The sequence below is a fragment of the Carassius auratus genome, chromosome 8 (genome assembly GCF_003368295.1).
Source record: "Carassius auratus strain Wakin chromosome 8, ASM336829v1, whole genome shotgun sequence".
Lineage (NCBI taxonomy): Eukaryota > Metazoa > Chordata > Actinopteri > Cypriniformes > Cyprinidae > Carassius > Carassius auratus.
In genome coordinates this window covers 14,656,962-14,681,540 of record NC_039250.1, presented here as the reverse complement: position 1 = coordinate 14,681,540, position 24,579 = coordinate 14,656,962, and the positions used below count along the sequence as shown (strand labels likewise).

At 37.3% G+C, this 24,579-nt stretch overlaps 2 protein-coding genes across 3 annotated transcripts in view; one reads left to right on the top strand and one right to left on the bottom strand.

Annotated features, from left to right (window-relative positions):
- Nucleotides 1-7,562, bottom strand: part of LOC113107391 (transmembrane protein 132C) — a 36,336-nt gene extending 28,774 nt beyond the window's left edge. Inside the window, exons 1-2 of the mRNA XM_026269876.1 lie at nucleotides 7,133-7,562; nucleotides 498-1,410 (exon numbers count right to left, since the gene is read on the bottom strand). Coding sequence (XP_026125661.1) covers nucleotides 498-1,410; nucleotides 7,133-7,205 — 986 coding nt within the window. The 5' untranslated portion in view covers nucleotides 7,206-7,562. The remainder of the gene's footprint in view (nucleotides 1-497; nucleotides 1,411-7,132) is intronic.
- Nucleotides 7,563-15,674: 8,112 nt separating this feature from the next.
- slc7a4 (solute carrier family 7 member 4) lies at nucleotides 15,675-24,429 on the top strand. 2 transcript variants are annotated; one of them, XM_026269875.1, is made up of 6 exons: nucleotides 15,675-15,777; nucleotides 16,734-17,803; nucleotides 18,577-19,322; nucleotides 19,919-20,027; nucleotides 20,677-20,888; nucleotides 21,768-24,429. In XM_026269875.1, exons 2-5 carry the CDS (start codon nucleotides 16,822-16,824, stop codon nucleotides 20,871-20,873), a joined length of 2,034 nt encoding a protein of 677 aa, XP_026125660.1. In that variant the 5' UTR covers nucleotides 15,675-15,777; nucleotides 16,734-16,821; the 3' UTR covers nucleotides 20,874-20,888; nucleotides 21,768-24,429. The 2 variants fall into 2 exon arrangements, with proteins under 2 accessions (XP_026125660.1, XP_026125659.1); XM_026269874.1 differs by having other exon boundaries at nucleotides 20,677-24,429.
- Nucleotides 24,430-24,579: the final 150 nt, after the last annotated feature.

The following is a 24,579-nucleotide window of genomic DNA, read 5'->3' as shown; positions in this document are numbered from 1 at the left end:
GGAATAAACGTGGATGTCTTTTTCAGCCATATACAGTAGCTAGCTGCTCAAATCTGCACAATGAGCTTCACAGACTATGTTCTCAGACTTGATGGCCCTGGAGTTCTGCAGTCAGAATAACACCTCAGAATATCACTGAATGTTTTTTTCATGACATGTATTTCTCCACACCACACTGATAGTCTGCACTACTTCCGGAAAGGATGATAACATAACTGGTATTTTCAGGAAAAATGCATTACCCATTAAAAATCGTGTTTCCAGTTCATTGGCATGTTTCTCATAAAGCATTAAAGCAGTGGTGAGGCATTCCCAAGTTCCTTAGAGTAGAGCACAGCGCCAGCAACAGCAAGGTATTGGGTTTGATTTCCAGGAAATGCATGAACTGCTAAAATGCAAACTTTGAAATATATGTTGCTTTGCCAATGCATACATGTGTTTAAAGTTAAAATACTGAGAAGAAGTGAATTAAAAGCGGAAAAACTCTTGAGTCTTACCTGAGGGAGAAAGTATTCAGGTTGGCTGAGCTCTTCACATACACATAAAACGAGGCAATATCAGTCTTCTTAAGTGGTTTTGAGGAAGTCTGGATGACCACAGCCTCTCTCAGTCTGAGCACAGACACCGACATGGCCCCCTGTTTGACCTGCAGGAGCCGAACGCTCCCGATCCTCTGCATGGGGGTCACAGGCATGTACTCAGCTTGAGGCTGGCCAGCATTTTCATTACCCATATCCCACCTCTTGCCCTCCATCCCACTGGCTGTGCATGGGCCGTAGGTGCTGGGTCGGGCCTGATAATACAGCTCCACAGGATTCCCCTGCGTTGGCCCTTGTCTTTCCCGACTGGAACTGCCTTCAACTGGACTGAACCATCCCGCAGGAGGATCAACCTCTGCCATACAAGTCCCATGCTCATTCCCAATGACACAGGAGCCCCGAACCTCCTGAGTCTGCCAGAAGGCATACACAGTCACACAAGGCAGTTCATCTTTCATTTCTTTCTCTTTCTCTCCTCTGTCCCAGTCTCTTCCAGCCACGTAAAACAGGACTCGCACTTTGGGAGAAGATGAATAGACCCATCTGGTCAGGACAAAGGATTGGACTTTCCAATTGAGGGTGAAAACTTGTGGTGATGGCTGGAATAACTGCACTGACTGCACTAAGTCTAGGGGGATCTCTTGTTTGGTAGAGAGTGGGCCATAGCTGGCATTGATAACAGGGAGACGTCCCGCTTGGAGCACAACAAACGACTGCGTGTGGCTCTGCATGCTAGAATTTCGCATGATGTCCTGTCCAGCCTCTTTTAAGAGAAAGTAGTCCGCATCCCATACCTGGTAAGTTACAGGAAGGAACAACGGATATGGGGTGGAGGATTTGGTGGCATCAGAGATCTCCTGACTGTCCAGCTCTGCAGGAGAACAAAGACGCAAATGAAAAATAGAGAAATTAGGTGTAATGTTGTCTTCATGGCATACCACGGGTCTGTATAGTGCTGTGCAGTGCACCACCAAAATGTCTCTGTTTCGATTTCAGACCTTGCCTACAACCGTTCAACAATGGGAACCCCCAATCTTGGAAGCTATACAAGTTTGGCCTGGTTAGTACTTGGATGGGAAGCTGCCTTAAATAATAGGTGCTTTAAGCCCCTGCCTTGGGCCTGATATGCTGGGATACGCTCCAGCATCTCTGTCATCACTACATAGGACAAGCTGTTTGGAGAATGGATGGATCTATGTTTTGGGTGCCTATAATGGCCATGGTTTTTTCACATCTGGTTATTAATAATGAAAAAAAAACTTATTACATTACCACTACTTTCAATTGTATGACATCCCATTTTATCACATAAACTGGCCCAAACAGAAAAGTACAGTAGATCAGACATTATCACACTTAGAAATACCCATAGCAACATTTCTGCCATGAAAATATTTTTAATATCCCAATTTAAATCTCCCAGCATGCCAAAGTCATACACCATCGACTGTTTTGAATTTAATTTATTAATCTTCTAATTAAGCATTTGACTCAAAAGTATTCTTTTTTTTTTCTTGTAATATTATTCACACTGCTGAACTCATTAAGTAAACTTATTTTTTAATGTATCCTTAAAGAGACTCTTTAATGAAGTTTATGAAATAAGACTAATTTAATCATATAGCACTCATTAATTCACAAAGAATTAAAACATCATAAAAACATCTTATGTGTGCAGAATAAAACAATTGCTGGAGTGAAATTGTTTTACTGTGAGACCAGGCTGCACATAAACATAAAACTGTGGTTTTCTTGATCTTTCATATTTATTTCTATAATTTATAGTTAAAAATAAACTAAAATGCACTATATGAAGACCAGATGGTATTGTGAGGATTGTTAAAAGCAGTATTGTCTGTAATCGTTTAAAAACAAATAAGTGGCATTCAAGCACTATCAAATGTTTATTTCATAATATACTAGTATCAGCCACATATGGAAATAATACATTTTATTATAATGAAAATCAAAACCTAATGTAAATTTGATATATTGCATGCAATACTGCCTACTTTAATCCACCCCATCTAAAACCATTTTCATCTTCCGGGCACAATATCAATTCAATATTCTAGCAGATTCATGAAAAACTACGGCAGACTGATAAACTCAAAATCAAGTGAATTGTGTGCCAGTAAAAATAAACATAAACAGCTCAAAAGAGAGTGCATAAAATTCCTGGAAGTAATTTTAAAAAGGTACACTGAGTGGTAGGGTCATGTAGTCATTACAGACTAATCTCATACTGAACTCATGGGACCCTAAACTTACTGCATACAGCAGAAGCAGTGACAGCACATGCAAAGACAAAAAATCATTCATTTTAATCGAGGCTCCAGAAACACACACGTACACAAACATTCTTTAATGAATTCCATTATCAAATTCAAACTCATAAAGGAAATACTTAATGAGATTATACAATAGTGAAACATGCATAAATTAGCATGTTACTACTACTGGAGAAATAGCAGAGTTAAGTTGGTCTTTGTGCATAAATGTTTAAATACTTGTTTCATCTCTAAAGAAATGTCTAAATATCTAATCAGATGATTTGTATATTTATTATTTATGTGTCTTTGTGGGGAGTGGTTTGCCTCTGACGTTTTTTAAATATGTGTGTCCTTCTGTAATTTTGCACAGTTGGCTTGGAGTGTAGACTGCGATCACGTAAGGGTCTCTGTGCTAGCCATCAGCAGGACTGGATGCATTAGCATTAACAGTTCAACAGGTCAGCATCCATTCTAGTTACCCTCCATTTCAGCAGATGACATGGCTAACATCTGGATGGATTCAGCTCTAAATCCCTACGTATGAGGGGCTAATAAGCCTGCTAGCCACACTCTGGGGAAAACAGTGTTAAGGATGCATGCTAAACACTGAGATCAATTTCTCAGTATGTTTAATGTGCACTTAGATATGCTCAGTACGTTTACCGTGCATGCTTAATTTACAATCATGGCCAAAAGTTTTGGCAGTGACATCATTTTTGTGTTTTGCAAAGTCTGCCGCTTAAGCTGTTGTGGTGTACATTCCCATTGTTTCTAGATTACTGTGTAGTGATCAGATGCATTTTAAATGATAGCTAACATCTTCATTGACCAAAAAAAAAAAAAGTTTAACAGAAAGGTGAACCTTGCAAAACATACACCTTTAAGCAAACAATGCACAAGTCAGTCTTGTATGACTTACAGTATGTAATGCAAAAATGGATCGCCATCAGTCAGGATTTGGCCCAGAAGCCACTGTAATATCCCGCATGCCAGAACGAATTGAAGAGGTTATGAGGAACAAGGGTCAACGCTGTAAATATTGACCATTCATATATATTTTTGCAAATAAAAGCCTTAAAAAAAATTATGATATGCTTATCAATGTTTTTCAGTATAAATGGGGAAAAATTATTAACAAATACTGAAGCAGCAAACTTTGCAAAACACAATGTCATTTATGTCATGACTGTACATATGGTCCAGTTACATAAGAGAGCATTATAAAAATATATACATATAGGGATAAATAGCATGACTATGGCAGGACAAAAGGTTGTCACTGCCTTATAGAGAGGTCGAGCAGAGATAAATAGTACTATTTTGATTTGATTTGAACACAAAACAAATAATCTTCAGCACTTAGTACTTTACTAAGGTGCTTAGACGAGATCAAAATCGGACTAGCTCAACATTTTTTAATGTTAAAAGAAGATAAAACAGAGGTGATTGTTTTCATTCCTACTGATCATTCTCAGGCCTCCAGCCTAGAACTGGACTACCTTCAGATCTTCTCGTGTGCGAAAAGGAAAACTGTGTGTCCATCTTGAGGAGTCATTCAAATTGGACAAACACATCTCTTCTCTAATTCGTTCCAGTTTTTACAGACTCTGCTTGCTGTCTAAAATCAAACACTTTTTACTGTAAATGCTATGACGTTAGAGATGGCTGTCCACACTTTTATTACTTTACACTTAGATTACTGCAACTCACTCAGAGTTCATCAGAGACAAACTACTTGAAAATACATATTATAAAATAACTCAGATTATATACATCCATGCATTATCTGTTTTAGTATGTACTTAGCAAAACGGTTTTAACAGCTAAAGTGGCGTTACTGATGTACTGGACTAGATCAGGGCTTCTGAGCTGGTTTTGCTTCAGGAGCCATACTTTACAACTGAAATCAACTGGTGACCCAACACAACACAGCCAAATTTGCAACAAAAATGTCCTTAAAATGTCCTTGAAACATATGATTATTATAGTTTAGCATATTTACTAAATCAATGATGCAAAACTATAACTATACAATATTAGTTGATGGTATCATTTAGTTTCACTGTACTAAATGTTTCCTGGAGGTCTGGACTATCCTTAAATGTTTTTTGAAAAAGGAAAGTCTTGAGTAGTTCTGAAAACGCTGAAAAAATCACCATGCTGTGAGAATACAGTGAGAAGACTCCGAGGACTACAAACAGTTTAGCTGACAGCACAGATGTGCATCCTCTTGAGACACATCAACAGTTGCCTCTCTTCTTCCAAATACTTCAGACTCCTTCAAACTGGAAATGACACGCTTTCTTGCTATGAAACTATAACCGACACAGTTTGACACATTCAGTTACTTTAAAAGGAAATACGTCTGTAAGTATAGTAAATTGGAACATTACTTCTGGTAAATAAATACTAATTTCCATTTACATTTTGCAAGCCATTTAGAGATAATTTATAAATTTCCAATACACACTGTATATCTGTTTTTAACAAACATCTTGTTAGGGTAAAAAACACAATCCATTACAGTGAGATTCAATGCAGAAGTTACAGTACCATTTATGCTTCAGGATGAACAAGCACAGATGGCAGAGCAGAGGCCGTGCACTCTGCACAATTGAAGAATTTCATACTGATGACATAAATATAATATTATGATAGCTGTTAGTATATAGCAGATCCTTTCTGTGATTGTACTACATTACTATATTGTCAACAAGCAAGCTCACTACCTTGTAAGTCTGTACTAACCTTTATAATACATCCTTAATGCCAAATGTCACCACAGTAAATCCTAAGCAGGTGATATAAGGCCATCCTACTGACAAAGACTTACGATGATACGACGGGGTTAAAGAAATCTTAATAGACATATTAAAATTAATGTAAAACATATGGCTGCATATGACCCTAAGGTATGAAGTAATCTGATATCAGTCTAACCTGATACATCCTAAAGAAATATGCCTCAAAAATAAGATATTTTCATTGATTTGTACTTGGGCAACAATTAACACAACATCATACTGGGTCTATACTGAATGCAAGCAAAGCTTTTGATATCTTTTCCTCCTTTCTCTCTTTTCCACCGTCAATATTCATCATACACAATCTGACTGCTTGAACTTAATAAAAATAATAATAATTTTCAGCACTGAATTCAGGACTGTTTTTGTGTGCCAAAACCCAAAAGTGATTTTAAAATGTCTTAATACACCACTGAAGATAGAGGACACACACAGCACAGATGTCTCAGTCCCTATGCGTGAGAGAAGCTGTAGAAACACTGTTTCTGGGACAGGATGAGCACTAATCCTATCCAGACCATGCCTTTAGAATCATGGCAAAAAATACTACAGAAGGGACTGAGGAAAAAGAGAGGTATAGAAAACTAAAGAATGAGAAGTGAACAAAGACATTTGAAGAATGGCAAGGAATAGATCTGAATCCAAAATCAAAATCAAATCAAAATCAAAAATCGATTTCATAGGGATTTCCTCTTCATCATGCCTTTATCCAAGATGCTGAGGTCTTATAATATATAAATTCACGTATGTCAGAAAGATTGTGCCCAATTCATACTAACTGCAGAAGAAATCACCCATTCTCTTATTTACATTTTACCAGTTGAGTCACTTTCCGCAGATCATTGGTTTTAATATGTGGAACACAAAAGGAGTTGCTATCAGGATATTACTGGCAATGCATTATGGGAATGTCAAGTTCAGATGTGTTTTGCATGCAAATTTATATTGGACATGACATGACTAACACCCTTAAGTAAAAGTACTGCTTTTCCTCTGGATATGAAGTATCTTGCCTGTGGTACCAAGTGAGCCAGAAATGACCTCTCTTGAGTTAATTATCAGTTCAGCTGATTATGTCGATGTTATGGCATTTCTCTATGATTTTAACAGCTGGATATACTGTTTGGTGTACTAAGAAGGTTTATTTCATGAAAGATAACAGTTTATCAAACCAATAAAATAAGTATAAAAAGGGGAGGAGGGGGTTTGTGTCTCTAATACGGAAAAAAAATAATTAATTAATGAAATACAGTATATTTCAAAATTTATTGTTGTGTTTCCTGTCTATTAACATGACTGCATACAGTAAATAACCTGTCTAGGCTATAGAAAGCATTTAGATGTTTTAAAGCATTTAAGATTATTTAGAAGTCTTTCTGCACAGTCATTTTTCGGCTATTACAGACCTCTTACCCGGTCCTAAATACACACTTACCAAAACATTGAATGTCAGTTCATGAATGTGATTATATATTATTAGCTTTTCCAACTTTTAGACTTTAAGAAATCCACATACCTTGTGTGACAGCCGTGATTATCGTTGCCAAGAATATCTGCAGGATCCGCCATAGGTGAGAATAGACGCTCATTTTTGCCACAGGGGTTCTCTTTAAAATGTCCCATTAACGTTTCTGGCGATTGTGAATCCTAAACAGGAGAGTCTGACCTGCGCATTTGTTCCATCAGCATCATGATGCTGTTTTACCTGTGGAGTCTTCACCTGTGCACGCGCTTCTCAGTTATTTGAACTGGAACAGCGGCGAGCGTGCCAAAACTGCTATATTATGTTAAGAAAATTTGTACCACCTCACCTGGATAACTTAGCGAGATTTAGATCATTGGTTATTTGTTGACCGCACAGCTTTCCATTATAATCCAACGAAAGAAGATAACAAATCAGTTTTCTCTTTTTGATAAGTGTCTCTGACTTCAGACGTCCTGTTGTGGTCTCGTCCAAGCAGAAAGTCTCGTGGCAGCGCGAAACAGCACACAGTCACCCAGCGCGTGCTCTGGATCCTCAGCAGCTCAGAGCACGAGCTACAGGATTTACAGGAGATTACATACGAGTTATTATTATCATGTTACATGGCAAATTTGTAGTGTAACTGTGACATCTTACACGTACAAAACACCAGAAAGTTTAACTTAAATCACCAAATTTATCATCAAGTGAGTGAACCTTGGAAATTTGGTTGTGGAATGACAGTGAACTCTCGTGGTCATGTTTGAAACTACATTTTTTTGCGCCGTTTGTTTTATGAAATGTTTAAGTTGCATGTTTTCTTTCATATCCACAAGTCCCAAAGTCTTCAAATAAAATATACCCTAGAAAGTTTGAAAGCACTTAATTTTCTGCAGTATGAGGAAACCGTTTAGTTTCCAGTTGTGATTTCTGTGTGGTAATATAATGTTGAAGTATAAAGTGCACAGCATGCTGGATGTGACCCAAATTAATTTTTAATATCTACTGTACACTAATCCTACATTTAAAATTGATACGCAGACAAAACTTTACTTTTATTTCCATTATATATACTATAATATATAAATAACACAACTATGAATAACACATCTAACGTAGATTATGATGAATGAAATTTTAAAGTCCATTTTACTCACTTGATCAAGTTGGCATGAAGAAAATGTATTTACAAAACTACACTATTGCAGCCAAAACTATAAATATATATATATATATATATATATATATATATATATATATATATATATATATATATATATATATATATATATATATATATATATATATATATAACTAAAAACAAACATGTTATACAGAAATAACTATATAAAAAAAAATCACATTTTGCAAAACTACCCTTGCATTTTCTTATACTTGCATTATAAAATTGTATTAATATAAACATTAAAGACTCGGGTAACATAGTTAGGATGAACTAACGATGGCAAATATTTCTAAAGCATATTAACATTAATTGATGTAAATTTCAACATTTATTAATACATAATTAAAAACATAAGCTGTATAGGTTAACATTATTTAATGGATATGGATATGAGCCAACATGAACTAACAACTAACAAACAGTGACAAAGATTAAAACTGCAACATATGAATGGCTCATTTTAGTTCATTTCTACATTTACAAATGTTAACTAATGATACCTTATTGTGTTCTGAACAACACATTGGTAAATAGCAAAGTTTGGAAATTAAACACATTTTGTACTATTTTGGATCATTTTTTAGTGAAACAATAATTACTGTTCCTTGGTTGTTGCTCATTTTAAAATTGCTCAGGATTTATGGTTGTGGTTGTGTAACTGTGTCTTTCCACATAATGTCAGTGATATTATTGTCTTTTCAGTGCTTTCATTTCTGCACCTGTAAACAGCAAAAGATGTACAAGCATCTTCAGGTAGATCTAAAAAAATTAGAATATCAGGGAAAAGTTCTTCATTTTTTGTAATTTAATTTAAAAAAGTAAACTTTCTTATATTCTAGAGTCATTGCACACAAAATTAAATATTTCAAGAGTTTTTTTTTTTTTTTTTTAAATTCTGATGGTAATGATTTATATCTCAGGATAATAAAAAAATTCAGTATCTAAAAAAATTAGAATATTTTCTCAAAGATCTATCAAAAAAAGATTTACAAAACAGAAATGTTCAAGATCTCCAAAGCAGGCTTAATTATGCACTCAATACTTGGTTGGGGCTCCTTTTGCACAAATGAATGCTTCAATACAGCGTGGCATGGGGGCGATCAGTCTGTGGCACTGCTGAGGCGTCATTGAAGCCCAGGTTGCTTTGATAGCGGCGTTCAGCTTCTCTGTATTGTTTGTCAGATGTTATTTATCTTCCTCTTCACAATACCCCATAGATTCTCTGTGAAGTTAAGGTCAGGTGAGTTGGCTGGCCAATCAAGCACAGTAATTTTATGGTCAGCAAACCACTAGGAAGTGGTTTTGGCACTGGTGGAAGGTGCTAAAGTCCTGCTGGAAAATGAAATCAGCATTTCCATAAAGCTTTTTAGCAGATAGAAGCATAAAGTGCTCCAAAATCTCCTGGTAGATGGCTGCATTGACTTTAGACGTGATAAAACACAATGGACCAACACCACAGACGTCACTGCACCCAAATCATCACTGACTTCGGAAACTTCACACTGGATTCTGTGTCTCTCCAGTCTTCCTCCAGACTCCAGACCTTGATTTCCAAATGAAATGCTAAATTCTGAAAAGAGGACTGTGGATTACTGAGCAACAGTTCAGTTATTTTTCTCCTTACCCCAGGGGAATTGCTTCTGACGTTTTTTTTTCTGGTTCAGGAGTGGCCTGGTTTTAGGAATGTGACAGCTGTAGCTTTTTTCCTGAAGACGTGTGATGACTCTTGATGCGCTGACTACAGCTTCTGTCCACTCCTTGTGAAGCTCTCCCAAGTTCTTGAATCAGCTTTTCCTGACAATCATCTCAAGGTTGTGGTCATCCTTGCTGCTTGTGCACCTTTTCCTAAAACACTTTTTCCTTCCTGTCAACTTTCTATTAATATATTTTGATACAGCACTCTGTGATGACAGCAGTGACCTTCTGTGGCTGACCCTCCTTGTGGAGGGTGTTGATGATTGTCTTCTGGACAACTGTCAAGTCAGTCTTCCCCATAATTGTGGTTGCATGTTCTAAACTAGCCCAAGAGGTATTTATACTCAAAATGAATCAAACTAATCAAGCTCAAAATGGAATATAATTTTTTTTTTGAGATACTGAATTTATTTTCCTAAGCTGTAAGTCGTTACCATCAGAATTACAACAAAAAAGTTTTGAAATATTTAAGTTTGTGTGCAATGAATCTAGAATATGTTTGCTTTTTTGAATAAAATTACAAAAAATAAATAACCTTTACATGATATCCCCCATCTTGTTGCCCAAGACTGACAAACGTGTTTATTTTTTTATAATCCTACTACTCAAAATACCTGGGTTTTCACAAAATAACCACTTTATGGAGTCAAGATATATTTTTGTTATTGATATGGACTACGTTGACGAGAGTAATATTTCACTGTGAAGCTTACACTGCAATGTACCTGAGAGAAGCAGAGATGACCATCTGATCTTCACCAGTAAAAAAAAAAAAAAGTTTTTTTAGTTTGTCATTTTGCAGAACCTCACAATTATACATGACATGAGAATAAGGCCTGAAGTTAGGAAGAACATTTTAAGGAAAATATAATATTTTCATAATGACTTTTTTTCCTTCTCAAACCTTGTCTGTGGTGTAAAAACACCTCTGGCCCAATGCCCCCAGAGGCCATCACTTCCCACTTTGATAATTACTGTAGTGATTGACCATGTTCTGAACATCACATCCTTTCTTTTCCCCCAGATGTAATCTATCTAGGTGGCTGAATAAACGTACTTTATATCAAAATAAATTACCTCAGCTAAGCACCAGCAAGCTTGAGCTTGAAAAGATTACCCTTTACAGCAGATTTAATTCACAAACAACTGACCTAAATGTGATTTTCAGGTGCAATAATTAATTCTACAATTCGTCATTAACATTAGTCGCGCGCTTGCTCACAAGATCTCCCAGTTCTTACTTGTGAATTCAGTTCACTGGAGACTCAAACAGTTCATTTGAATCAGTGAGTTGTCGACTCGAGAACAGCTGCAATTGAATCATTCTAATTCATGAATGAATCATTAATTCACTTGAAAATTAATTAATTAAAAATAATTTGTGAATGAATTATTAAAGGGTTAATTGAAAAGAATGAGTTAATTCCTGAATCAGACATCGCCTCTGCATGATGGAACCCTAAAAATATGGACGTTGTGTCAGCGACGTCCCCCACTGGTTTCTGAAGAGCGTTTTTGAAGCCAAAAGTGGGCGGACTCGGCAGAGGTATAATTGACACGCTGTTAGATTTTTGGAGAGGTGCACGTCAGGCTATGGCACAAGGGAATGCATATATGCGTATGCTACGGTGTAGGCCAGGCACAGAAGTATAAATCAACCTTTAGACTTTGGCGTTCATTCAAGTCAGGGAATGATCACCCCTTGCTGGCCAGACTAAAACTAGCTCCAGCAACAAGCTGTTCACAGTGGCCTACCAGCCATCAGAATATGCTACCAGCTTCAAAATGAAAACAAAGTCAAATTTGAATTGAGGTGGGGAATTCATGTCAACAGAATGACAGGAGGCCAGGTTTATGCCTCATCTGAAGGATTCTCCTATCTAAAGTGTGTGAAATTACACTAGGACTTTTGCACTCATTCAAGTCAAGGAATGATCACCCCCTGCTGGCTGGACTAAAACTAGCTGCAGCAGCAAGCTACATTTTCTCAAATGGTCTCCCCCCCAGTGTACCGACCAGGCTCTGGCCTGCTTAGCTTTAGTGATCAACCAGACTCTGCCTACTGCAAGCAACAGCTGCATTCGTAGTCTGTGCCTTAATACAGACATCAGGGTGCGCTACCATACTAAAACAGTTAGGTCAAATTCATATTTAAGGTTGGGAATTCATGTCAACAGAATGTCAGGAGGCCAGTTTAATGCCTCATGTAAACAACACTCGTTTTTACAGGTGCTGTTCTAACACTTTATCGAAAGGTTGCTTTTTTTCACGTTCTGAAGTCAGTTATTATATTAAGACTTTGGCACCCATAGAAAGGAATGAGCACCCCCAGCTGGCCAGACTAAAACTAGCTCCAGCAGCAGGCTAGTTGTTCACAGTGGCCTACCAACCATCAGAATGTGCTACCAGCTCCTGTTTATTTTCTCCTGTTTATTTGTTCCTGGTGTTCCTTGTTTAGGTCATTAGATTCCAGCTGTATTTAATTAGTTACTGTGTATTTAAAGAGTGTTCTGCCCCTTGTTTTCTGTCCGCTGTTAAAAGTCATATTATGTTCTCAGTTTTTCCCATGTTCCCCGCTTTGTTTGCGTTAAAGATTTTGGATTTTGCTTTACTCCTTGTCTCCTCGCTCCTTTATTCCTGTACTATATATATGTGTGTGTGTGTGTGTGTGTGTGTGTGTGTGTGTGTGTGTGAATTTTGGACTATTTGGGTTGTGGGACTTATCTGCAACTGCACCTGTCTTGTAGCCCAAGCATGACACACATTTGTTATGGAAAATATACATTTAAATATGTCCATATAGAATTCCACCAAACAGTCATATCACACATTGCATTGAATATCACGTTTCAAATAGAAATTTGCTAAATGCTTCCACACTATTGATGAGCAAGTGATGTAATGCTAATTTTCGCCAAATCTGTTCTGATGAAAACACAAACTCATCTACATCTTGGATGGCCTGAAAAGCAGTGTTGGGAAGGTTACTTTGAAATGTAATTGGTTACAGATTACAAATTACCTTATTTAAAATGTAATAAATAGTGTAACTCTTCAATTACTTTATTAAAGTACTTCCTTCAGAAATCAGAGAAGGGCACAAATATAGCAGTTCAGTGCCAAATATGTTTTGCCAGGCAGCTAATAAAATGCTATTGACATTTCAATGTCCAACCTGAGGAAGCATCTGTAGGTATGTAACTTAAACTACAGTTAACTGTAAGCAGTCATCAAATAAGAAAGGAAAGGCAACCTCAGAAAGATCTCAATGTATAAAGAGTTGGTAAACTCTGAGTTTGTGCTGGCTGTGCTTTAAAATAATATTACTATAATCTTAATTCAAGACCATGAATGATTTGAAAGTCTGATGGTATCAGTTTTGAGAACTGTAGGGTTAACTTTAAATGCTTGAAAATGATAACAGATATATATATTCCCAACACTGGATCTGACATGGTTACTAAACTAATTCAAGGAGGAAAAATTTTATTTCCTGTCCTATGTATTCCTATGTATTTCCTGTCAAAGGGTTCATAAATAGAAGTGGCTGGTAAAGACATTTTTAGCTATATGGAGATAATGTTGTTAAATGAACTACATGCACCTTGGGTTCAACATTCAAACCTTTGTTTTAATAGCTGTTTAATAGTTGTCAAACAAAGTTTGCACTGAACTGTAATATTTGTGCCCTTTTTCTGATTTTTCAGCAGCAACTGATGTAATCACCAGACATGTTGTGCTTCATATTCAAACAAGAGCAGTCAAAAGCATCTGAATAGCATCAAATTAAAACCTTTAAATTACATTGTGTATATCAAAACAGGCAAAGCAAGAAATTCCTATTTTTGTAGCTTTTTACAGAAAATATTCAGATGTAACCCACTTTTTAATTGTTAACATTTTGATAAGTAACTAATTTTATGACACATATTTTTCTCAGTAATTGTAACAGTTAAATTTATTTTGTAATTCTGTTACATGTCTCTTGCTCCCCAACACCGCCTGAGAGTGAGTACATTTTCTTTTAAAATATAATAATAATATAATTTCACTCTATTAAACTATGTCCCTCATTTATGCTTGATCACTTTCCAGGAACTGCATGAAAGTGTCCCACATTTGATTGAAATTATTTAATTTTTGAAAAAATACCATGTTAAGGGATACCAGCAACTGTCCGGTTACCTGTATTTTCTAAAATATAATCTTCTGGGTTTAGTGGAAGAAAGAAATTCATACAGATTTGGAAAAACTTGAGTAACTGATTTCCATTTGGTGGGAACTGTCCTTTACCACAGTTTCTTGGTTTGTTATTACTTCCAGTTTTCTCCAGTAGTAAGAGGCGCAAGAGGTTTCAAGATGAAACATGTAAAAACACCTTTACCCACTAAAATCCATTCGATCTAAGAAGCAAATATTGCACTTTTTAACCCACTATGTATTTGAGCACTTTATTGACTAGTTGCCTTCTCATTCATCTAGCATTACGGTGGTGTGGAGTTTGAATGTTTATGCAATCATTATATGGATAATTTGACTTTTTTTTGCATGCGTGTCTGTCTAGGGATGTTTTGAGCAGTCTTTATCCAGTGAAGTTCCTATTGTTGAGATGAATAAAAGTTAGCAATCACATTTTTGAACACTTACGTTTTTCCTGGCTTGCTTTCTCCCCTCTTTCTCTTTAGGATGTCAAAGGGGTTTCTACGAAGATCTGCCAAATTCAACAGGAAAAACAACTCAATCTCCTTGGATTTATTATTATTATTTATTATTGCGGGTTAGCCATAACAGAAAAAGAGAACTGAGATCACACCAGAGAGATGCCAAATAAACAATTTTTATTTTCTTTTAACGGGAATCTTTTTCAGGGGTAGACAAGGCCAAAACAAGAAACAAAAACTTTGCTTTGATACTAAATAAACTCAAATCGAAATAAAGAAAACAAAAATACAGTCCAACTTTCCAACCTCCCTTAACCATAAACAAAACCTAAATAAAATGGCGTCTCTCATACATCCCTTAGTATGGCAAAATATAAAAAATGGCGTCTCTCATACATCCCTTAGTTATATCTCTGATATAACACTCACTACCAAACGAGACAAAGATACAAACAATAGCATATAATAGTTCAGAATGCTAGCGAAATCAGATAGCAGTCAACGAGGCTCAAAATCACTAAACGAGTGTTTGGGGCGGTCCTTATATCTGGATCAGGTGCATAGTAGAACCAATCACCATCTTCAGCTGGTTAACAGAGGCCACACCCATCAACACAAACACGTCAAAATACACAATACAAGCAGAGAGAGAGAGAAATAAAACACATTCAAAAAGAGTTCACAGATGCATAGCATATTTTAAAGGTCATAATAACAATTATACATTCTAAATTATTAGGCAATAAACATTATTTTTTATATACATTTTCAAGTTTCAAGATGAAGAACAAATTTGGAACACCAAATTCAATATTCTAAAATTCAGAGCCTACAGAAAGTGGGTCAGAGGTCAAGATTCCAGTTTTTACAGGGAAGAGTAGAGGGTCTCAATAATTTTTGTGTGTGTGTGTGTGTGTGTGTGTGTAAACTAGTTCTAGTATGTAAGTGATTAGCATGCCTAAGAGTAAGCGTCACACATAACTCAATAATTTGGCCATTTCTAATGTGTTAGGGTGGGTACCGTCTGATGAATGATGTGCTGTAGCTTTAAGAGCGGAAACAGCTCCTGTTCGCTCCTCCACCCTCCCTTCCTTCTCTTCTGTTCAATGACGCTCTACAGCATCGCTTTCACCGAACGAGACACGAAGCAACTACAGGTACAGAGTCGTACTATTCTTTATTATACGGATGTGTATGTATATGATTTGAATGCTTATGTTTGTGGTCAGTACACAGCAGAGAGCGGGGCAGTTTCTCACCTGTCTTCGTGACGTTAGTTAACGTGGCTTTAGCGTTAAGGAGGATGAAACGGCAGCTGTCACAGTTTTGTGCAATTAAACGATAAAAGCAACAAGAAAAGATCGCTGGCTCTTATATGTGAGCTTATTCCAGCTCTTTGAAATATCACTAATCTCAAATAAATTCAAATTACTCAAACTCAAATTATTCATGCTGCGTTTCATGGCGATTGGTAACGTTAGTCCGTCAACATTTAGCTTGGCTTTTGCATAAATATATAATAAGGTACTAAAGCGATTTTTAGATTGACTGTGCAATGGAGAATTTGACATGTAATTCATTCGGGACTCCAGCAGCGGATGTGATGTGAGCGGAATCACCATCTGCAGCATCATCTCATCTCTCTCTCTGTGTGTGTGTGTGTGTGTGTGTGTGTGTGTGTGGACTGATCCACTCTAACCAGGCCACATCTCCACATAACTAACATCATGATTTACTTTATCAAATATACATCAAATTAAGCAATAAACAGTATTTAACATCCATGCTGCATTTTAAAGAGATAAAATGCCAGGTCTACATAGAGATATTTAATGTTATGTATAAAATATAATCTAAATAACTGAACATTAGGTACACTATCCATAGCATTTGCCACAGTCTGATACATGCAAGCTATATGTCACTGCAAAGGTACCTAAACCCATACTAGACAGGCCTAGAAAAGGATATTATGAAATATATCAAATATTAGATGTTTTGACCATGTTTTAATTATCTTGTACCGTTTTCGTCACTTGTGCTGGAATCTTTTTCTTTAAAGAAAAAACTAGTTAACAGATTTGCTTTTCTATTCTGTTTCTATTCCTTTTAGGTTGTTTGACTCCGAAAATGCCGGGCCAGGTGTGATCTTGGTATATTCCACACAGTCTCTTTCACCAACCCCTGTGTTCTCCGTCAAGATGGCATCATGTGTTTCCGGCTGCTCTCCAGTGGTGAGGTTCTGTCAGAAGCTGAACCGGCTAAAGACGTTGGAGGACGACATGATGGCAACTTCACTGAAACGCTGTCTGTCCACAGTGGACCTCGCGCTGCTTGGTGTTGGTGGCATGGTGGGTTCAGGCCTGTATGTTCTCACGGGAACCGTTGCTAAAGACACTGCAGGACCGGCTGTAGTGGTGTCTTTCATCATAGCCGGGGTGGCGTCTCTCATGGCAGCACTGTGTTATGCTGAGTTTGGCGCCCGTGTACCAAAGACAGGCTCCGCCTACATGTTCACGTACGTCTCTGTTGGGGAAATCTGGGCATTCCTGATTGGCTGGAATGTCATTTTAGAGTATATGATTGGTGGGGCGGCAGTAGCGCGTGCATGGAGTGGATATCTGGACTCTATTTTCAATCATCGCATTCAGAACTTCACCGAGAGTCATGTGATGCGTTGGGATGTGCCCTTCATTGCTAATTACCCAGACCTCTTAGCAGCCGCCATCCTCCTAGTGGCTTCCTTTTTCATTTCATTTGGTGTTCGTGTCTCATCTTGGCTAAACCACATCTTCTCAGCCGTCAGTATGGCAGTCATTGTTTTTATCTTGGTGTTTGGCTTTGTACTGGCCGACCCGGTCAACTGGAGCAGTCGGGAGGGAGGCTTTGCCCCCTTTGGACTTTCAGGTATTCTGGCAGGAACTGCAACATGCTTCTATGCCTTCGTTGGCTTTGATGTGATCGCGGCTTCCAGCGAGGAGGCCAGCAATCCTCAGAGGGCTGTTCCTGCAGCGACGGCAATCTCACTAGGCCTGGCAGCCACAGCATATGTCCTGGTGTCCACGGTTCTTACGTTGATGGTTCCATGGCATACGCTCGACCCAAACTCGGCGCTCTCAGATGCGTTCTACAGACGAGGATATAGCTGGGCCGGGTTCATCGTGGCTGTGGGATCCATCTGTGGTGAGTATGAGTTAGGGGTTGACATATGGCCAGTGTAGACATTTAGAGAGCAGGGTGGTTGATTTAAAACCGATATACACAATTAAATGACAACAAAAGATGTACCAAAATTAACTTGCTTTATGCAGTATTTACTTAAAATTCATAAAAAAAAAAAAGTTGCATCACTTGTTCAGGAAACATTCTTATTTGATAAACGTTTTCTTCGTGGTTTGCCTCTCCGTAACCTTACATATATAAATAAAATAATCTCCAATGAGCATTTTTTTATGCAAGTTATTATTTTATTCACATTTTGGTGTTTCCATCCAACATTTTTATGCAATAATAATGCATTATTTCAAAATGACCTAATATGGGTTAATTATTTGGATTATTACTATTTTGATAAATTTTATAAAAAAAAAAAAAAACTTTAATTCGTTAAGAATGCATTATATTAATCAAAAATGGCAATAAAGATATTTATAATTTATAATATAATATAATTATAATATAATATAATATAATTGATCCTTAAGAATTTATTCTAATATGCTGATTTTCAATCAAGACTGAAGTAATGATGCTGAAAATTCAGCTTTGACATTCATATTGTCACATTGCCATATAAAATATGTAAAAACATTATTTTTATGTTTTTTGGAAGACATGACTGAACTTATGTTGATAGTGATGATTAAGTTGTATTGCTGTTAGATTTTAATAATGAAGAGTATGGTTGCAATATGTGTTTCCTGACTAATTAAAACTTACTTATCTCTTTCATCTAGCCATGAACACGGTGTTGCTTAGCAACCTCTTCTCCCTTCCACGCATCGTGTATGCCATGGCAGAGGATGGCCTTTTCTTCTCCGTCTTTTCCCGTGTAAACCCTGTAACCAAAGTCCCGGTGATCGCAATTCTAGTTTTTGGCAGCCTTATGTCAATCCTTGCCCTCATCTTTGATCTGGAAGCTCTGGTCCAGTTCCTCTCTATTGGCACTCTGCTTGCTTACACTTTTGTAGCGGCCAGCATCATAGTGCTCCGCTTCCAGCCGGACAAAAGCAGTGGGAGCTCGGGAGGAGGTGGAATCAAGACCAACGCTTCATCCACATCTTCAGTGAACCAGTCGGGCCAGCCGGTGGATCCGTCTGTGGGGACGAATGAGACCCAGACCTTTGCGCCGGACGGTGGAGAGCTGAAGGAGTATGAGTCCTTCTCTGATAAACTTCAGCTGGTGGAGCGGCAGAAGTCGGTGAAGGAGAGAGGGGCTCCAGGCACACTGAAGGCCTGCTGGGAGCCGTATCTGGGCCGGATAGTGGGGGGCTGTGAGCCAGGCGGGGTGGTGGCCTTCTCTGTGCTCGCTCTGATGGTCAGTGGAGTCTGTCTTTGTGCTGTGCTGGTGTTTGGGAATGACCAGCTCAATCTGCCTGTGTGGAGCTTCACCCTGCTGCTGGTCATCTTCAGTCTGGTCTTCCTGCTCAGTCTGGCTCTCATCTGGGTCCATGAACAGCAGCCCAATCATAAGACTTTTCAGGTGAGTTAAATAATAGGGCTGAATAGACAACTGGTTAGCTATCATACAGTGTGAAAGTGAGCAGGATTTTTATAAAAATAGTTGAGTGTTAAATTCTTTGCATGTGTGCATCATAAAACCATGATCATTGCCTATTATTGAATACATCATCGATGACGATTTGTTTTTTCAATAGCAGCTGAATCTGTTCAAAAAATATTTTGTGAACAATTTGTTTAGGAATCTGACTTGAGTTAGTCCGAACAGTTCTTAAATCAGCAGTTTACTCACTTGTTGCTGTCTTTCTTGGCGTGTTCTGGGCAACTCACAGACTCATTGTATATCGCTCTAGTGAGCTCATTGTAAGAACATTATATATTCTATACATTTTTCTGATTTTATGGGCCTACCACGAACTGAACTGGACCTTCAACATGAAGTTTAAGTACAAATCCTAATAAAAAAAACTGCAATTAACCGCAATATGTTATACATAAGGAACGTGTGATGAAGTAAAGGAATATCTTTTCCTCTAGTTTCCAGTTTATGCAAACAACTTTTGAGATTTAAAGTAATGAATTAGACTCTTGATCACTAATATGTGTTTTATCATTCAGGTCCCTCTGGTGCCATTCGTTCCTGGCTTCAGCATCCTTCTGAATGTATTTCTCATGCTGAAGTTAAGTCCACTCACCTGGATCCGTTTCGCTGTATGGCTTGCAGCAGGTACCACTTCATTGTGCTACACCTCTATTCCACCACAATATTTTGAATTACATAAATAGCAATTAAAAAAAACCCTCTACAGTGTAACGGCAGAGGAGATATGTAGTTTATGAACTGATCAACTCATTACAGAACAAAAATCTCATTAAAGACAATGAGCCGTCTGTGAATACAGCTGTCATAAAGAGCAGAGTTTAAGCAGAATGTTCAAGCTGCTATTTTCCTACCAAAGATGTTGGGCACCTTAAACCGTATTTCTCTATAACTTGTATTTCGTAGGGTAGTCTGAGATTCAGACTATAAAATGTACATACTGTTGCCTTGACAGATAAATAAAAACACCATTTTATTTCAATGGGTAAACAAGGTGAAAATACGGCTACAGATTGAAGGTTTAGATTTGTTTTGCTAGTTTTTTTAGTCAAAGTTAATAGCTAAATGGTGACTGTTCTGCATGTTGAAGCTCTTAAAGATAGTCCAGGGTTCGTCTGTAGTAGCTGAGCATTAATTGGCTATGCACTCATCTGTGGGAAAAGAAGATCAGCCTAAACATGATTATCTTCTGGTCCTGTCAGCACTGCTACAGACCATATAAACAGTTAAGCCAGCCTGCTCACATAATCAAATTTGTCCCGCTGCTCTCTCCCAGGTCTTCTGGTGTATTTCGGCTATGGTATCTGGCACAGTAAGGAGGGTTTGCGGGAGAAGCAGGGGCAGGAAGTGGCAGCACGATACGTGGTCCTTCCCAGCGGCAGCCTGGTGGAGACCGTCCAGAACGTCCAGCCTGAAGGACACACTCTCAGCACCCACTCACCAACCCACGATAATGCACCTGCCAGCAGATGATCTGATCACACTGAGGTGTGTTCACAGTACACCCGCATGCCTGCCTGTTCTGTTCCTCCTGGTTTTCTTTCTCTTCAGTTTACTGACAAATGACAACGGTTTATCAAAACGAAGGGTTAAAGGAATATTCTAGGTTCAGTAACTTGTCAAATAATGTTGGTTCCCACAAAAAAATTATTTGGACTTCCCCCATTTCCTTTAAAAAATCAATAGAGGTAAATGGAACCCATTTTGGAGCAGAAATGTGTACCTTATTATTTTATGAACAATTATTCTGTTAAAACTGTATTATTTGAGCTGTAAACAATTTGAGCTGTCATTGCAAAAAAAAAAAAAAAAAGTTGTAAAATTGTAAATACCTTTACAAAGAAAAGTGTTCTTGTTTATATCTTACGACTGTAATTTTGAAATGGTGAGGACCGATTGGCCCAATTCACTTACTTTGAAAGTATCTCACTGTAATCCAGATTTTTTGCCATTTTTAAAGAAAATAAATGAAGTGCATTGTAATTTTTGTGGTAATCAACATTATGCAACAAATGCTGTTGACTGGTCTTAACCTGAACTGACCCCAACATATTACTTTAATATTGTATTTGAGCAACCATTGTCAACGTCCTTGTTCACCATCCTAATGAAATACGGCCATTTATTTTCTTTGTTGTTTATACAAACACACGCGCACACACACACACATGCAAATACTTTGCTGGCCATCATTTTAATTTAACAGCAGGCAGGAACTATCAACAAATCAAGTGAATAACTAACCACTAACCTCAGTGGCTCTGTTTCCACCCTCTTTCTCCATGTTTTGTTTTCCTCTACTTCTCTGCACCTTATAAATATTTATTTTTATAATACAGTATAACTGTATTTTTATTTCTTTTTCAGCATATACTGGAACGGAGATCATGTTTTAATCTTGTCAACCTTTCATGGTGATTCTTCTCTGTTTATCATGTGTGTTTGTACGATAAGCTCAGTATGAACTGCCTCTGAGTAACCAGGTTTTATTTGTGTCCACTGCCACACCTCACTAAAACAACACCTACCCCAGTGCTCACTAATCTTTATTCCCACACTCCGATCCGCACATCTCATGTGACATTCCCACATACTAAACCACCCTCATTCTCACACTTACTCACTCAGCGTTGCGTGACACAGATGGAATTGGTACCTGCGAAACTCGCTGTTTATTTAGCTGGGTCAGTGACATTTATTTAGTTTTTGTCCAGGTCTATACATTTCTTTGCAAATGAAATCCTGCTAGCCCGAGGAAGGTTGATTTGACCGAGATCTTGCATTAAAAAATCAAATCAAAATTGTGTTACAACTGTCCTGAAACAGAACGAGGAAAAAAGGCTCATTAAAATGATGAAATTATTAAAAAAAGAAATAATGTTTTATTCTATTATTTCTTAGAAAAAAAGCAGTAGCCTCTCTATTTAAAAAGAGTACATTTCTAAGAACATGAAATCGATTTAAAATAACAAAAAAATGTTCCTTTCTTAATTTTAAACACTCTTATTTGTCATTTAATTAGAATTAATTAGAATTTCTGTTGACTTTAAAGATAAAGAACTCAGTTTATGTTGTTAGAATAGTCACAGTTATAATGGTAACCTTACATACACAGTCTTGAGAATTTCTGGCGCCCTAAACACCATTGTGTCCTTCTGAGAGCTTCAGTTTGTGGACTGACCCTATTAGTATTAAGGCTAAATTTGCTTTGGATAGGAACATGTGTGTTAATGACTAATAATAATATATACTTCCATTGAACACAACTACAATATTGTTATTGAAGATAGTTTTCTTAGTACAAGGACGACAGAAAAGTGCATTAAATGTGCATTGGATGCTGTTTGGACAGCATATACTGGAAAATATGCCATGCAAAAGCAAAGATGGGATATTACCCTTCACAAGCCCCTGTAATCTCCCTCACCCCCTAGATTTACAGCATCCCCTCCCTCACAGATTGACCCAGATTATCTGTGGGGAGAGAGTATTAAATTGTCACTCGGATAGCACTACACTCATTCACTACCATGACCAATGTCATTCTACTTCCTGCTGTTTCTGCTTCATCATGCTAACTCCATTATAAACATACAACAAAGACCAATCAAATTTTGACCAATCATATTCACTCAGCATGTGAGATTTAATCAAAGAGCACTTTACAGGTTACTGGATGTACCACAAGTTTATTTAGTGCTTTGAAATATAGTTAAGTAAGGAAGCATGTGTTTTTGTTGATGTATTCGGACTTGTATGTTTTCATTCACACTCCAATCCCAGTGTTGTGTGGAGTCGTAACCATACTACATAATGACTACTGGATCGCACCCATGAGACTTTCATTAAATGACATTATCTCTTGCAGCCAGTCTTACTAACCACATCTAACAAGCTGAACTAAGGCTGCTTGCACCTGGTATGAGCGTCCATCTCAAGTGCTCAGCTGACATAGACCTGCATCGTCATACGGTGCAAAAATGTAACAAAACACAATAAATATATCCCACTGCTGTTTCGTTATAATCTTTATAATCTGACGACAAAAATGATGTTGTCATCTTGTCATGTTAATATAAGAAGATTGTGTGAAGCTTTGCTATCGATTATCAATATGATTTATTTATTCTATTGTTTTCTTTTAAAACTGTACATAGCAGGCACAGTTTAAAACGTAACAAGAATTATTTGAACACCAAATTGTGTTGTTTGACAGCTTAGTATTTACATTCCTCTAAATGATTAACACTCCTTTTTATTTGTATATACAGTGAATGTAAGGCTAAATGCTTCCTCACACACAGCACTAGACTAATGGCTGTTCTTCATGTCACTGATGTGCTGATAAGGGTAAAAGGCCCACTTCATCACACCCATCCACTGCTTCAGATACAACATCAATACTCCCTTTATTGAGTGCACTGGTGTTTGTTCAAAGCCTTTCTATTGAGGTTTGTATTCTCAGTCGTGTAGCAGCTGTCTTGTTTTTGTATCTAAGCCTGTCTGCTAGTCCAGTTCGCTGTATAATCCACTTCACGTCTTTCTGGCAGCCAGACTTAGTTGTGTAATGCATACACGAAAAATAGTAAATGAAGGCACAATATCCAGTTAAGATATAAATACTCTATTTGTGATTATAAATATAGCACACCTAACCAATGGCCTTAATGATGCAGATACTGAAGCATTCCCAAAGTTTTACATACAGACTATAGTCTTCTTTGTAATTTTGTGGTATTTAATATTATTATTCAATCAAAGATATAAAAATGATTATAAAGCTGAGATCTTGTTTGAAAGAATTTTGGAAGCACCTCTTTTTTTTTTTTGGCCTTTCTTTCCTCTTTGTACAGCTTCTGTATATCAGGTTGTGTTTGCCTCGCCCTGTTCACTTGCACTGTCATCTCTTTCAAAAGCACCGCTTAAGAAATGTCCTTTGTTGTGTCACTGAACATATACCTCTATTTTGTGTCTTTGTAACATTCTGTTATTAAATTGTATCATGTGATGATTAAATGTTTTGAAGCATCATATGGTTCATTGTTATTTATAGAATTGGTGTGGTATTTAATGTTTTTTTTTATGTATATATTAAATCATTAGAGAAAATAAACAGCAAACAGTTTTTATTAAACCTTGATATCAGGCGTGACAGATGAGTCTGTCGGACAGGAATGGA

Excerpts from the sequence above, each read along its gene's own strand:
- slc7a4 (XM_026269875.1), top strand. The coding sequence starts at position 16,822 with ATGGCATCATGTGTTTCCGGCTGCTCTCCAGTGGTGAGGTTCTGTCAG. Across the intron at positions 19,323-19,918 it reads CCAATCATAAGACTTTTCAG|GTCCCTCTGGTGCCATTCGT; the intron begins GTGAGTTAAATA and ends TTTATCATTCAG. Across the intron at positions 20,028-20,676 it reads CGCTGTATGGCTTGCAGCAG|GTCTTCTGGTGTATTTCGGC; the intron begins GTACCACTTCAT and ends GCTCTCTCCCAG.